General features: G+C 45.0%; 1 protein-coding gene across 1 annotated transcript in view; it reads right to left on the bottom strand.

The window, feature by feature from the left end:
- Positions 1-12,593, bottom strand: part of KALRN (kalirin RhoGEF kinase) — a 530,846-nt gene extending 518,253 nt beyond the window's left edge. The window contains exon 1 of the mRNA XM_067299320.1: positions 12,489-12,593. Within this exon, the coding sequence (XP_067155421.1) occupies positions 12,489-12,561 (73 nt within the window). The 5' untranslated portion in view covers positions 12,562-12,593. The remainder of the gene's footprint in view (positions 1-12,488) is intronic.
- Between the last annotated feature and the right edge of the window lie 3,903 nt (positions 12,594-16,496).

Here is a 16,496-nt window from a genome sequence, read left to right as displayed (position 1 = left end):
TATTAGTTTCAGGATTTTCCATTTAATCTGTATAAAGTTTGTCTCATCTGAAATTCAGCCTTCTATTTTATGTGCAGAAGAGCCAATCTGTGTGCCCCAGAAGCAGGAAGAGGGACAAGGAATGAGCATCTCCCCCATAACACGCTTGCTCAAGCTCAACAGGACTGAGGCCCATCTCGATTTGGGACAGTTAAAAAACAGAGGCAGGGAGCAGATTTGCTTCTTCCCAAGTCTTCCAGGTATACAAGGCCCTGGCACTCACGAGGGTTCAGATAAGCTCCCTTTTATTCTTAACCTTTTATTCTTAAGCATCAGTTGCGGTGGATGAAGCAACCAGGCAAAAGCCCTGAGGTTTGACCCCAAGGCAGCCAAGGCTGACCCCAACACTGGCTGGGGAGCAATAGTAGAGCAATGAAGGGTGACAACATTTACAGCAGGGGACAGTTCTCTCCCAGATCTCCGCAGTTCACAGCCTGGTGATCTCCGCCTGCTCTACAGCTGCTCCCACAGCTTCTGTCTCCAAAGGAAAAAAAAAAAAATACAAAGGTAACTGAAAGAGAAAACTTTTCTTTCTGCAATACATTCACATAGGAAGATGCAACATGACTATATTTCTTATCAGTGCAATAATTACTACTTGGTGTAGTGCCTAAATACAACCCTATATAATTCTCTCATTGACATGCTACACAAGGAATATTGCTGGTAAATAAGGGGCAGGGGTGTTTTTTCTACCCTGGACAATGCCACACTAACAGAATGGCTCCATTTGGAATAGGGACACCCAGATCTTACATTTGCTAGAAATATACCAAAAGGAAAAAGTGTGAGGAAAAATTGGATGAAGAAAAGGAAGTCATATACTATGTTTATAGCTCTGTTAAACTATGCAGCATGGAACCAGTCAGAAGGTACCTTCCAATGCCCCTGAGTAACTAATGCACCCATGGGAGACATCCACATCAAAATCTCACTGCAGAGTGGTTGGATCTGCTGCAAAAGGGAATTCGGCACTCGTAAAAGACAAAAAAGCAGGATCAGAGCTGTAAATGGTTTCTGACAGCATTCTCTTCATGAAGAGATCTCTGTAAAATATGGAATATATTACGAAACCTGGGCTGGAAAGCAAAGCATTTTTAGGTAGGTGGAACTTTTTTAATAGCATGTCATTAAATCTCTCTTACATTTAGCATTTAATAGATGCAACTTTCACAGCAGCATGCTCGTCACAAAGAAGGCACAGGGGACCATACCTAATAGCAAGCAGAGTGGACGCGGAGCCCAAGTGCCTCATTTTGTGAGTGTTCAGACACCATGGTGATGAGCAAAATCATCTGGATGTCTTAACACATTATATTAGAAATATCCTTACTCTGCTACCAGTCCTCTTTGGCCCCATCCCCACACAAGTTTGTCAGCTGAACATGAGCCAGAATTTCAGCCTGTGTAAATTACTGTAGTTCCTCTGCTGTCACTGGCAGTAGGCCATTTTTTATACCAGATGTGGTCTGACCTATGTATATTTAAAAATAGGGTCAGTGTAATAAAATCTTAAGACAGTTTGACTGGTTAGTGTGGACATAAGAAAGTTGTGTTAATTTCATTTCCAGGGCTAAGGCCAAAACATACAACCTGCCTGTCTGAAACAGGTCACCCGCATCCATATAGAGGCACCCATATCAAGTGGTTTAAGAGCAGCTGAGTGTTTGCACATCTCTGATTTCACCTGTCACTTTAGCCATGACTTTTGACAATCCTACTGTAAAAAGGGATTGGTGTGCTTTTCCTGGCTCATGCTCTTTGTCAACACAAGTTAAAACCATGAAGAGCTTTGTAAAGGTACTTTCCATGACCAAGAGTGTTGTTTTTACAACAGAATATACATGAAGTCTATACAACCTCAAGAAAACCACTTATTCTACATATTATTGCCAATTACTATCATCTTCCTTGCAATGCCAAGGAGAGCTGAGGACCACTGAGCCAAGCAAAGCAATTATTGTTTATTCTGCACATCTTGAGCACTACTTGATTTTTGAGGTGGAAGCTGTAGAAACCTATTTGACTACCTGAGTAAGAACCTATTATCCTTTGGTTTTGAACTACTGCACATGACCTACATCATAAGTCTCCCAGGCACAAACATTATGATCAAGCTGAAGCTGGACCAAGTGCTGAAATCAATTCCAATCACGGCAACCAAGTCTGAGCTGCTGGTTACACCTTACTGCACACTTCAATAGTGTAGACAAGCAGCTTCTTTATCTTTTTCCCTGGTAAGGGTTTACAAATTCTCATTATGGCAAAGAACAGTTTTAACCGATCTGAACTCGGCTAACCAACAGGGTTTTCCCATTCTTTGGTTTTAATATTAGGGGTGTTTTAAGCCAAGCCAGGTTTAGCAGCCTTCTCCTGGCCCCAAAGGAATAATTCTTCAAGACCTTCTCATTAGGAAATTGATAAATAACCTGAAGAAGCAGATAGGCTAACAGGGATCTGTAATAGATGGCTGACCTATTTAATACCCCCGCTAACTTTTGAACAGAATTGAGCTGAACTGGAGCAAGCTGTTAAGTGGAGAATCACATTCCATAGATCTGAGTCCATGAAGCTCACGAGATCATTACTATTTACCCGTTAGGCTTGACTTGCTCCATCGGACTGAATTTATCTGAATGCTTCAGACTGCTTCTATTAGCATCACTGCCTAAACTCTCTGCTCCGCTTCTCTGTGTGGAAGCGGGCAGTTTAAATTGCTACAAGCACAGTGGCAGTCAGTCCCAAGGAGGCTGGCTTTTCATGACATATTTGTCTGAACAAGAGGCATTAACCATGAAACAGAACACCCAAGGCTTTTGGCTACATGTCAGGCTTTACTTCATCAGGAAACCCCTCATCTCTGCAGCATCAAAGCAAAACAGGCACCTGGTACAGTCACCATTAAGAGATCACAGTGTGGTAATAACGGTCTTAGATGTTGAGGGGCATCTTGAAGAGAAAACCTTGCTATTTTTCCTGTAACACTTTGCAGTGCATCCTATGGCTGACTTTCTCATTCCAAGCACAGTATATGTATAAGCTGTGCCAATCTTCTCCTTTAACTAAGCACCCAAACCCTTCCAATATTTTCCTCTAATGTGCCAGAAAACCTGTGTTTTGCTTTCCATCCCAAAAGTTACAGTTCTAACCAAACCTCTTATTGTCCTATTCCTGCAATTTCCTTTGGCTTCTGACCTTTCCGCCACTGACATCATCCATTTCCTTTCAGCGGAGGCGGCACGCGTGCAGGCAAGGATCACTTTCCCAGCAAAGAGCCTTCCACTCTCTGAAGTGCTCAGCCAGATAACTTTACTGCATTCTTCCACATTTTCAGGTTTCCCTACAGTTCTTACCGCTCCTTCACCCCTTTTCTACTTGTAACTTACTGCATTGTTCTCAACCATTCCCTCTGATCCACATCGACTCCATAATGCCACTGGCTTGTCCTTCAGGCAAAAAACCTGGATTAAAGGAATTCACAATCTACATGGCTTTTTTTATTGTAAGCACTTCATGACAGGGACCATCTTTTTGTCCAATGCTGATACAGCATCTAATTCCGAAGGAATTAATCAATGATGGAAACAATAATGCAAGTAATAAATTCCAGTAGAGAACCATCATAACATAATAACATTATATTGTATAAGAGGATATATAGCCCTGCTATAGGTTTTTTTTTGGTTGTTGTTTTTTTTAAAAACACATCCGATTACAATCTTTCAAATGGTCTCTACCAGTTTCTCCTGCACCTATAGCTTCACAGACTATTCAGACAGATACAAAACCTGAAAGGCCAGCTGAAACCAACAGCACAGTTGAAACTTTTCATCTGGAATTTCCACTAAATTTGTCCTGTGGGAAAAAGACAGTAGTAAACAGTGGGAGAGGAACACAGTCCAGACACTTCCACAGAAAGTAAATCTGCTTCCACAGAGTACTGCATATTTCTTGTTAGCTATTATTTTTAAACCTCTTGTAGATTTATTTTTACTACAATTTAATCTTACATGTTATATGCCATAACATTATTGTTAGGAGAAACACTAAAATAGCAATCCTAGACACCCAACATCATTTTACAAAACAGGGAATTAAATGCAGCTCCAGCAACAGCTGTGCAGATTACTGCAGCAGCCACCAATGCACAAGTTCCATTTGCAGCCTAGCTTCTTTGAGCATCTTTATGGAGAGAGGGGAGATGAATGCAAATTGTGGAATTACTCCCAAAGTTTTGGGGGGGTTTATCTTGCAGTTAAACAAGGGATGAGCAAAAAGGATTTAAAAATGCATCTAAAAGGGATGAATTTCTGTCTGCTGCTACCAGGTAACTCTAAGACAGGTTGTCACTACACGTCAGCATTGGCCTTGAGCTCACGGTCTGCTAGCCCAGAGCCAAGCAAGTCACCAGCTAAGCTTACAAATTTCATACTAAAAGCATACTAATGATTAAAACTAGTTGAGATTGATGCAGATCTTGAAGCTTTTTTTTTTTAAAAACTAAACTGTTTCAAATAAGTGAAAGTTTGCCTGAACAAGAGCCTCAGCTCTTGGCTCCACAGTATACACTCCACTGAATCTAATAAAATTTAAAGAAATAAGTTCTATCTCACTAATCACCTTAGCTTTTCAGCGATGTAACATTGATGTCCATCTATTCATACAAAGATAAACTATGGCAGATTTTGACTTTCCACTCCTTCCGAAAAGCATGCCACAAAGCTCTTTGTTTGGTACAACAGTTTGACATCGACTTACAAGACTGGTGAAAAATATGCACTGCTAATTTTACTAAGTGCCACACCAGTGTCTCTGGGGGGCTATGTGTTTTCCTACCTTCTCATATAGTAATATGATTTGCTCAGCTAACGAAGTGTGCTTCACACTAGCAAAAGCAAAGAGTTTAGTTAGGGTGTCCCCCTTCGGTTTTGAATGATATAGTCATGGCAAAAAAAGTTAAAGTTGAGAAAGAGCATCTCTAAAACACATACTTTTTAACATGGTGGATACAAGCTGCTAATCCCTGCAGATCTCTTCTTCCCCACGGCCCCCATGGTTTATCATGTCCAATTAGCCATCTGCCATGCCTGCACTGCCATACAAAGGGGACACGCTCTCCTCCACCGCAACCCATCAGCAGCCCTATTGTCCCAGCTGACAAACACGAATCAGACACTATTGTTTCCCACTGCTGATGCCGCTCCGAACAGAGGCTGCCAGTTGCGATTAAAACAGCAGGAGTGCCAGGGTACACGCCAGGAATCGGGATCCATGCCAGGAGCTCCAGTATTACCAAAGAATCTTCAAAAGGCTCTTTTTGCCACGCATGCTTTATTTTCAGGTAATAAACCAACCTGAGCCAACTAGGACTCCCAATACTCAGGTTGCACCAGAGCGTGTCTGACCTGCTGCCTCTGCTGTTTTACTGAGCACCCACCTTTAACAGAAACACTCGCCACCTCCAAAGAGGCCAAGTTCTTTGAGTCAATTGTTTCCTTTTAGTGATTTTTATTTTAAAAGATAAGGCACATCTTCTGCCATTTAAGCACAGCTTGTTAAACACATACACACAGAGTTAAAAAACCCTTAAACTCAACTGACTAAGCCTACATGGGTACTACCAGTTATGTGAGGAGGTTAATTTAATTTCTTTCACAAACACTCACTCCCCTCTTTTTCCCAAGGCCACTTCAACAACAGAAATGACCAGAGCAGCTGGTCTGCCAGTCACCGTGATGTTAAATTGAAGATCATTTCCTCTTATTATTCTCCACAAAGCATGATGTGACCTTACGCTAAAAACTAGTCTGCCCAATTATGGTAGTTTTGTTCCATCAGTGACACTGAAATAGTGTTTCAGATAATTAAGGGTACAAAAAAGGAATTTCATTTTTAGTGTTAAAGGTAATTTGTTGCCTTGAAGTGGAAGTGCAACAAATTAGGGCTAGGTACCTATATGTTCTCTGTCATTATATCAAAGAAGCAGAAGAAACGCCTAGATTTTAGTCAAAGCCACGCATGTAGATCAGGGAGGAAGAATTCCAATAAAAATACAATTTATTCTAAGCAAAAATGAGCAAGCAAAATGAGCATTTATATTTAAAATTAGAAATAGAGTTATTGCTCAAGTCCTTGATTAGGAAACAGATATTGTTTAAACTTCCAGAGATTTTTGAACACAGTATGTTCAATGCTGCAGTGAAATACATCACTAACAGATCACTTTCAATCTTTACTGATTTGTTGAAAATGAAAAAAGATGGAAGCTAACACTATTCTGTCAATACTCACAGAGACTTTTGCAATGCCTTACAATAGAGAAAAGTCTCTGTCCTGTGTTCAAACATTGGGCTCATTCTGAACCAAAACTGAAACATGACACGAAAATTGAAATATTTCACCGAGATATTACTCCCCTCTTAACATGAAACACACTAAATCCTATTTCAACCTGCTGCAGTCCACGTATTGCCCAGGTAACTGACTCAAACCTAGATTTATGATTGCTGTTGCAGTGGCTGGGCCAAGTTCTGTTTTCAACTACGTTAGTGAAAATTCTCAAACAGTTCCTCTGAAGTTGGTTGAGTTATTCTGGATATGTATGACAGTAACAAAATGGGTCCTAGAATGGGGTGGAAAAAATTTTAAAGAAAATATGACTTTTCTTTTACAGCCCTCTATTCTAGACTTCATTCAGACAATCATATTCGACTTTGCTGTTAGCCTTTTTTTCCCTCATATGTAGGGTTTTTTCCCTCCCAACATGTATACCGTAATATTCTCTGCTGCTCTTGCCAGATTCGCTGTGCAAAATTCCCCCAGCAGCAGAGTCCCTTTAGTTAAACACAGGGCATGTGTGCCATACAAGCCTGTTAAACGGGAGTTGTTTATCCAGAGAAATATTAAAAGCAGGACACCAATCCAAATCAAACAAAAGCACAAATACTTCTAAGTTGTTTCATGACTTATTTTAAGTTCCAGACATAAAATGCACAGCGCTATGGGTTTATAAGGCCTAATACTCCATAAGTATTTTCTTTGATATAACTATGAAGGACTTTTAAATACCACTGGGTACTGTTCGGTACATGTCACCACAGAGCAGTAAAGCTGCTATACATCCATAATCAAACTTCCTAGAGACCATAAGGTCACAGCAGCTGAAACAACAAAATACTTCATCCTGAATCTTCAAGGGGCCCAGAACACCTGTCCGGCCGGAGAACTCCCCAATGGGCTCTTAACATTGAGGGTGTATGCTTGGGGGGAAAGGGGAGGGGGGGGAATCCCAAAGTTGCTTTAGCTGTTCTAAAACCTCATGTTTCCCCAGCAGTTTATTAGGGGACTTGATACAGCATGGAAAAAGAGTGATAGTTATACCTGCCAAGCCAAGTCAGATGCTCTCTTGTATTCATGCAGCCCATCATCCCTCTCAGGTGCAGAGCCGAGACAGGCACACAGCTGTCTAAGCCCTGCTGCAAAATGGTCTCTGACAGAAAAATTCTGGGACAGCACTTTTCTTCTTTCCGAGCTTCGCTCCAAAACCCAGTGAAGGCAAGAGGATATTTCCAGTAGCTTCAACAACTGCTGTATCAAACCTTATTGAATCATCTATGAACTTTGCTAATGCCCATGCTATAGTCTCGTTTTCCCTTTTTCACCCTGTTTTGGAAATCGAGGATTGTTAACTTCAGTTAATATCAGCTCTGAACAGAAGCTGGGTGTTAAAGGTCTCTCCCTCTGGAAGTAATTCTGTTCAGTGTTAATTGAATTAATATCAAAGAGAATAAATGTCTTCTTACTGTCCTCTAACACAGTGCAATCTCATCCAGAAAAAACACATTACAAATAACTGTCAGATGTCACTCCCATTGTCTGGTATGTACTTTTGAAGGAAGAGGAAGAAATGATGGGAAAGAAACGCTTTGGAGACATGGGGTACACACCTCTCCTGAACTAAATCACTAATTTAAGATCACTGCCTTCCGGGAGCAGACAATAGAGATTCTTTCCCTATTGTCACAAGACCCCACAAAACCACAGGTTCTCACCCATTTCTGAGCAGAGCTTGCAGGACTGAAGGGGGAAAACGATAGCCATTCCCACCGAGGCCTCTCAATTCACCTGTGTGTCGCTTTGCCATGTCTACAGGCCAATTCCCTGCCAGCAGACCCTGGAGCAGCAGAGCTCCCTGTGGAGGGTGCCTGGAGCAGATGGGACAAGGACAAGGGCACAGGCAGAGCCTTATGACCTCCCTCATGCACTGGGGGTACCACGTGACAGAGGTTTGGGAGGATCTGGATCCTCATGTATAGCAAGATAACCATTCCCTTCTCCCACATGTCAGTTACATAAAAAACCATCTATATTAGACAATAAGGAAAGAAAGGAGCAAAACTCATAACCCTGACAGGGTCAGGGGTCAAAGTCTCCAGAGAGCAGTACATTTTTTAATTAACAGCACCACCTTAAAAGACCACAGGAGCTTTCCAAATAGTACACACAACCTGTCTTCTCCACCACAGACCCTCCTTTATCAGTGAGCATTACCAGACTGGACCTTATATATTATAAAGTCTCTAGGTGAGGAAGTCGGGCATCATGCGAATACCTCATCACCACTGACATCTAAATTGAATCAATTTATCTGCTCTACTAGGAGACACTTGATTCCATCAACCTCAAGAAGCACTTCTCTGCAGACAATTTCAAGCACATCTATTGATCAAACAGCCTGTCCACTGCCAATCATTTCCAAGTTATTTAGTAGCAGAGCTGCCAGTCACTTGCACACAAATTAACAATGCTAAAGTCTAACCTACTGGTGGAAAGCAAAAAGCAAACAGAATAATTCATTGCAGTCAAAGGCAACAGAACAATATCAATTCTGAACTCACCCACAGGAAGTATCAGTGACAAATTCTGTGTCTTTGTATCAGATCTAATCAATGTTACACTTAAGTGGCAGAAATATGATTTAGAAAAGAAAAATGCACCTGCTAGTAGATAAAAAATATCAATGATTATCCTTTCCCGTAATCAATACTTTACTAAATTGTTCTGTCAGTGACCTCTATAAATATTTAAAATTTTGGCAAAAGATTGTCTTATGTTTCACCTCTGCTTGCAAAACACATCATAGAAATTCTTGAGGCTGAGGCACAAAGACAAAGCTTTCCCTCTATGCATATATCCAAGGGATGGTTGTCATTTGTAGGCTTTACAAGGCGACTTCCTTTACATTAATCTGATTTGAAACAACAGGTATTGGATTCAGCTCCATGCAACATAGAAGTCTTGGTGCAAATTTAATATAGACTGAATTGAGAATTCTTCTCGAGAACCCGCTCATGTTTTATTATGTCACCAAAATAGACACAGGAAACTTAATAAGGTATATCTAGGCATAGATTTGGTTTCTTACTTGAACATAAGCTCAAGCAGAAGTGATAGAGTTAATGCAGAAATTACTGCCTCAGCTCAACAGCCCATGTTATCCCAGAAATCAGAGTAGGAGACTGCAATAGTCATTTCTGCCCTTGAAGTCCCTCTATCTGTTAATTTTGATCCCAATTACACGAGTGTGATTCTCTGGAAGGAGATGGAATTACTCTCTGCATATACTTGACGGTGAAAATTAGAGTAGTTCCAATCCTGCATTTCTCTAGGGACGCTTAACTGAATTCCAATATCAACCACGCAGGCGTAAATCCACCCGTTTCTAAAAAGTTATTCCTAGTTCTCATCAGCGCAAGCTCAAGAACAGGCCCTTCTCCATTACCTCGTGTTAATTCATTTGGTTTGGCTTTCTACACACAGCTCAGACACCTACTATCGTAACTGTTATTAGTGATAGCGGGCTGCTATGCCTGCACTTTTGGGTGCTAGCAGGGGAGCCGCGGTGCCATTAGCCTCCATGGCTGCTCCCAGAGAGCAGCCTATCGATCCTGGAGGCTCCGCGCAAAGCCCATCTGCTCGCTAAAAGCCTCCAAGTGAGATGCAAGTTGCTTGGACTCCATTTTTTTCACTGGGAATAACGAGACATGAGTATGCTTTTCCATGCAGCAGCTATAAATTTGGGAAGAGTTTAGGTGGTCTAGTGTACACTTGCCCTACAGAAGCAGCTAGTGTTTAAGACATATAGATTCGTTTTTGTTCACTGTGCTGTGAATGTACAAAAGCACATGAGCAACAATGGTGATGTTTTAGCAATCCAGGATACAAGTCAGGACAGAAGGAATAAAAGAAAAAGCAAATATTTGAATGCTAAGAAGTTCATTCAGGTCTTTGCAGCTATTACAGACTAGACTCAGCCTCACAGTCCTTTCTCAGGCAGGTCTGCCATTGACTGCTGCGGAAAAGAGGACTGGAAAAGTCAGTTGTGTTTCCTGACTGTCCCAGCTACAGTTTCTCCCATAAGCACCACATCAGCTGTTCTGTCCATTAAAACCAACAACAACTTTAGGCAGTCACAACATGAGCAAGCAAATCCCCAAATCGAACAGGGCACACAAGCACCACAGAAACCACCTCGAAATACACCGCAATTTCACAGGAGTCAAGCCCACTATCGCTCCCTTTTTCCCCATTTCTCAGTGATATTTGGCTGGTAATTACAAATCACGACAATAAAGATTAATTACTAACAGATTTTTTTCATGTCAGCATTTTGTGTCCAGAAAGGTACGCAATGGCGCAGAAACAAGCATTTTGCAGTCTTCTTTAATGAAGCTTTTTAAAACAGATTAGACAACCATCAGCTATGGACTTAACATAGTTATTCTTGCCTCAGTGCAAGGATGTGGCCTAGACATCCCTTCCAGGCCTGTGTTTCTATGACTTTGTTTCCTTGAGAAGCAGAAATACTAAGAGACCTTCTGGAAACTTCAGGTTAAATGCATTAAGGCGGGTAACAAGTGTATTTATGATTCTGTAGGTAAAATTTCTAGTGAAGCCAGAAAGGAAAGTGTGTCTAGTCATAGGAGTCTTTGTGCTTTTTCCTTATTTAGGGATACTTTTTTTTCTTATAAGCAAGGCAGACTTGATTCTCTCCCAATTCAGTTCTGCCAACCTGCTTATGTTGAGAAGGCAGTGTCACCGGAAAACAATTTAGCTTTGGGGGAAAAAGGGTAAAGAGGAAAGGTAGAAGAACCTTAACTACGAGAATGTTTTCAAACAGGTGATTTTTTTTCTTTTACAAATCTTCAGGAGCCCACAAATACTGATACTGCTGAGATTCGTGAAATTTGCTTGTAACCAGGTAGGCAATCAACATGCAAATATCCTATGGTTTAATGAATTATGGATCACAAGATACACTCAGCCAGACCCTATTACACTTATCTTCCAGATCAAAGGGTTTTCCATAAACGGGGTGCAGTCTACCATAGCAGGGAGCCATGGAGCTGCTGCAGGCCTGCAGGAATGAACTTCTTTAAAGTTTCGGTGATTACATAATTGTTTTTTGTAACCGGAGCTCCAAGAGCTCCAAAGAGCTCCGCGCGGCGAACGATCAGGTAGAAGGAGAAAAGCAGCTGAAAAGCAGAGTTTTGACAAACAGCTGTGGCAATGTGTCATTCCTAGCCTAAAAGAGTCAATCCCCCTATGAAACAAGGAGTTAATCCTTTACATTTTTTTAACTAAAAATCTACCAAAAAGCCTGTAATGTTTTCTTAAGAGTCTAGCTGCAGAACAAGGGGAGAAAAAATACCACAGGTTGTTTCACTTGAGATTCTGATCCCGCGCACCGTCGGGTTTCAAAGGGCCACCGGACACGCACCACCTTATGAAGAGGTAGCACAGACCTGGCACATACCCGCTGCCCAGCGACTTTAACTCATCACTGCATCCCTAACGAAGGCCCCGCTCCACGCACCGCCGTAGCCCAACCGCACTTCTGCTCCGCTTGAGCAGCCGCTGAGCGCGGGGAGCCGAGCGCCTCCCCCCCACGCCGAGCCCCGAAACGCTCGCGAGTCCCCGCGGGCGGGCGGGGGCCGGGGTGCCCCACCGGGCACGAGGGCGGGCAGCCGGCTGCGCTCCCCCGAAAAGCGCCCTGCGCCCGGGGAGGGGGCGCGGCCGGGCCCGCCCGCCCCTGCCCTCCGCGGGCGCGGACGCCCCCTCTCTCTGCGGGCATCTCCGCGCGGCTTTTGTGCCTCCCCGGCCAAGGCGAGGGGGCGGCGGCGGCTACCCCGCCCGGCGGCGGCGGCGGCAGCGCCAGCCCTGCCTGCCTCCCCTCGGCGATCGCCCCGTCGCTGCGCCGCCCGCGGATGGCAGCCCCGCGGCCACGGCGGGCAAGGGGCGCCCCCAGGCAGCCGCGCCGGGGGGGGGCGCGGACAGACAAAGCGAGGCCGGCAGGGACACCCCCCCCCCCCCCGCCGCTTCCTCCCCCGGTGCCAGGGCGAGCTCCGCATCCCGCGGCGGAGCCCTCCGCGGCCGCGCCGCTGCCCTACCTGTGCGGAAAAAGGCATCCACCTCGGAGTCGGGGACAGCGCCGTCCTCCGCTGCCCCTTCGGCGGGATTCATGGCTGGGGGAGAGGCGGCGGCGAGGCCGGCGGCTGCTAATATCCAGTGAGTTAGGGAGGAGGAGAGCCGAGAGAGAGAGAGAGAGAGAGAGAGAGAGAAAAGAGGGAGGGAGCGAAGGAGGGAGGGAGGGAGCGAAGGAGGGATGGATGGAGGCGCTTTTAGCGGCGAGCGCAGCCGAGCGCCGCCCGGCTCATCCCTTCGCGGAGCCTGCGGGGCGGCTGCCCCGGGGCTGGGCTGCGGCTGCCCGCGGGCTATGCTGCGGCTGCCCCCGGGGCGGGCGGGTGCCGAGCCCCGCCGGCGGCGGCTCCGCGCCTGCCGCCTCCCTCGCCTCGCCTCGCCTCCCTCCGCCGCTATTGTTCCCACCCGCGCGGCTCCCCCCGCCGCCGCCCCGCTGCCGACAATGCCCCTCGCCGCCGTGACAGCCCAGCCCGGCCCGGCCCCGCCGCTCCCCGGCGGGACGTGCTCAGCGCGGCCGGGACGCCCGCGGCGGAGCTGCTCCCCCCCTCCGCCGCCGCCTCCGCCGCGCTTCGGTCCGCGCCGCCGGGCGGAGGCGCCCCGCGGCCGCGCACAGGTGCGGGCACGGGCGCCCCGGCGGGGCTCCCTGCCTCGCCCCCCCCCGCCCGCATTTATTCGCACCGCTGCCACCCCCCCTCCGTGGAATGACCGCGGGGCTCAGGCTGGCAGGTACTCGGGGACTGGAAGTAAACGCATGCGTCTACATGGGAAAAAAAATCGCCCATTTTTTTTTTCCTTCGTGGGCCGTGGGGCATGATTGTTTTGGAAAAGGTAAGTGAAACTGCATGTTGTTGCAGGTACCTTAACACATCCTGTTCTTCGCAGTCCTAAGGGGCTTTGGGTTGGAGCTTGGTTTTCAAACTCCTTCTCAGGTTCTGGTCCCAGCTCACACATTGGTTCAACTGTTTAAATGATGCTACTTCTCTGTCATCACACCGATATTTGCAATTTGGGACAATAATCGTCATCTCAAGAGGAGCACCGTGAGGAATACTTCTTTGCGCTTTGTCAGCGGCTGTGTTAAATGTTATTCCCTGAGCCCAGCTATCCAGATTTCAAGCACAGACAGGCACAGATAGACAGAAAGACAGATATTTGCAATTTGGGCACTTTCTTCTCATGTTCAGCTATTGAAGCCTCACTGATTCCTCATTCCATTAAAGTCACATAACAGCTCTACAACTAGCAGCCTCCTTAAGGAGAAGCATTACCATTCCCACTATCCAAAACACCAATGTGTACCAGAGTGTTTCTGTCACATCTCACAGTTGTCTTTGCTACCTTGACCACCAGAAAGGTAAAACAACCATTACAGCCACCACATCTGTGGCTGCATCGCCCCTGTATAATCCATTTGCACCATGCACCATCTCCCGCTCTCAGGACCAGTCTCTCAGCCAGCAGGTTCCTCTGCCCCTGTCGGGATAATATTGTCACCTCTCCTTTGCCTTTGGAAACCCCTGATGCTTAAGGGGCTCTGCAGGTGCAGGGGTGGAAATCAGCTGGAGAAAACTCAAGGACAAAATGTCCCCAGGAGCCTGGTCACCACAGGGGAACTCACTGGAGCACTTTGAAAGAGCTAAGCAGTCTAGTCCATCTCAGGAAATAGTCCAAAATAGCAGAAATCTGAGAGCCAACTGGTTGTGAGTGGCACTGTTCAGACCAGATCTCAATCTGGCAGGCAGGTTAGCAGCCGAGTCTGGCAGAACCTTTTCTGTTTTAGCCCAGAATATTTTAGACAGTGGAACATGAGTTTTCTATGTCTGATTTCTACTCAATAATATACCAGGAACATGAATTTTCTACATCTGAACTCCACTTAATACACCAGCCATGGGGCAGAGAGGGTGGATTTGGATGTGTGCCCACTGACTAGATATATTGCACTTGATAAAAAAGGGCTGAATCTTTCCCTGTGGAAACTTGAGTATCCAAATGACATTGAACAAACAGGAACAGCACCGAGATCCCAGTCGCATCTTGTCTGACCTTACTGTTTACTACTGGAATTGAAGAGGAATTGAAAAGCAAAGCACACATCAGGCCTGGGGACCACAAAAATAGGAGCACGCATCCAGAGGTCTAGCATTTAGTTTCCCTCTGATTGCCTTATTACCTCCCTTCCAATTTCTGATCTGCTGCCCATTTCCAAAGCTTAACACCAGCTGTTTTTAACTGTAGCCATTTACCTTTTTATGCTTATGGATAAAAAGGGTCATTTCACAGCTATCTGCAGACAGCATCAACACACAAGCCATTTCCAAACTCCTGAGCCTCACTGTAGACATCAGCACAGCCTCTCTGAGCACACCCAGCATCTGGGAACCAGCCTCATCTCCAGGACCATGGCATTATTGCAGTACAAATACTAGGCTACAACCATCCCTTCCAGACTCAGGCGTCCTTCTACAGTGACCATTCATCCTTTCTGCCATGCTCTCTAAGATGCTGTACGACAAAGCAGAAACGGCCTCCCATTTCCCCATCATTTCAAATTCCATCTTAAGGTCCTGTCTCCCATTCCCCCTATCCAAAACACCACCAATGTATACCAGAGTGTTTCTGTCACATCTCACAGTTGTCTTTGCTACCTTGACCACCAGAGAGGTAAAACAACCATTACAACCACCACATCTGTGGCTGCATTGCCCCTGTATAATCTGCTCCACCGGCCAGGAAAGCCTTGCACCATATACTCACTATTTTCACAAGACAATTCTTCAGGCAACAGTCACACTTCTCACACACCTTATATATGCACAGCCCACAGCAATGCAGGATGGGGACAACCACATTGAGGTATCAGTAGATTTTAGTGCAACCCAGGCATTAAGGGAGTTACTATTCTCATTAACACTGTGAGCAGGACAGGGCTGTCACTGTAAAAATATCATCAAAAACTAGAAGCCATCATTACTTCAGTTCAAGTCTCACCAACAAGTTTATGATAGTCATTGCTCAAAGAAAAGCAGTTAAATATGAAATGAAAAGCTTTTTTCAATATATAATTCACTTTTTAGATGCTGAAGGCACCTAGAGTTTCCTTGCAATACAAAACACTAAAAAACCCTGCAGGATTACACAAGCCAAAGCACACTAGTTTCACTGACAGACACTGCTTTAATCTCGTGCGTGGCTCTACTTGACAAATATCTCAATCCATACCAAACAGCTAGTTTGGTACAAACAGCTAGGAACGAATGCTCTTATTTGTGAAGGCCCCTAAAGCTGCTCAAAGATCAGAAACTGTCACACATGCTTTTGATTCAAGGCCTCTACTACATTCAAGTTTTCCAATAAGATGGCAATAGGTAGCATCAGAAACAAGAAGCATTTTTCAGTTGGATCTCACAAGCATGCGAGCTATAGGACAGGAGGAGGGGGAAGCATTTGAACAGGAAGTCAGTAAAATTCATCTCTCCAAGACAGCAAATCCTCTTCTAGGGAAAAAAAAAAAAGTATTTTAAAGCTCTAGGACAGTTGCACGACAGGAAACAATACAGCATTCATATAAAGCAACCGCAAACTGGGTGCCCAGCATAAAGGATCATGAGTCAAATACTGCAGAACCCAATACATGGGCCAAGGATTCTGACTCAAGAAGCTTCAGGTGCAATAAGAAAAAACATCCTGCTGGTTCAGCAGACAAGCTTCAACCTGCAAGGTGTTGTGAAGACCGTTATTTGTGCAGAAAGTCCATCCCTTCCAGTGTGACAGCAACCTCTAAATACAGAGTGTTAATAGGTAGGATCAAACAGAAAACCTGAAAAGCAGAGCAGGAAGACATGAGTCTTAACAAGGCAGCCTTGGGTGGTTTTAATAAGTTATTTTCAGCTACACTCTGGGATAGGTGAGAAAAATTTTTCACACCCAGAGACCTGCTCAGACCTATATGTCTAAGTATTAGGGATGAAATTACT

This window comes from Apteryx mantelli, chromosome 6 (assembly GCF_036417845.1).
Source record: "Apteryx mantelli isolate bAptMan1 chromosome 6, bAptMan1.hap1, whole genome shotgun sequence".
NCBI classification, from domain to species: domain Eukaryota; kingdom Metazoa; phylum Chordata; class Aves; order Apterygiformes; family Apterygidae; genus Apteryx; species Apteryx mantelli.
This window is presented reverse-complemented; position numbering and strand designations above follow the sequence as displayed.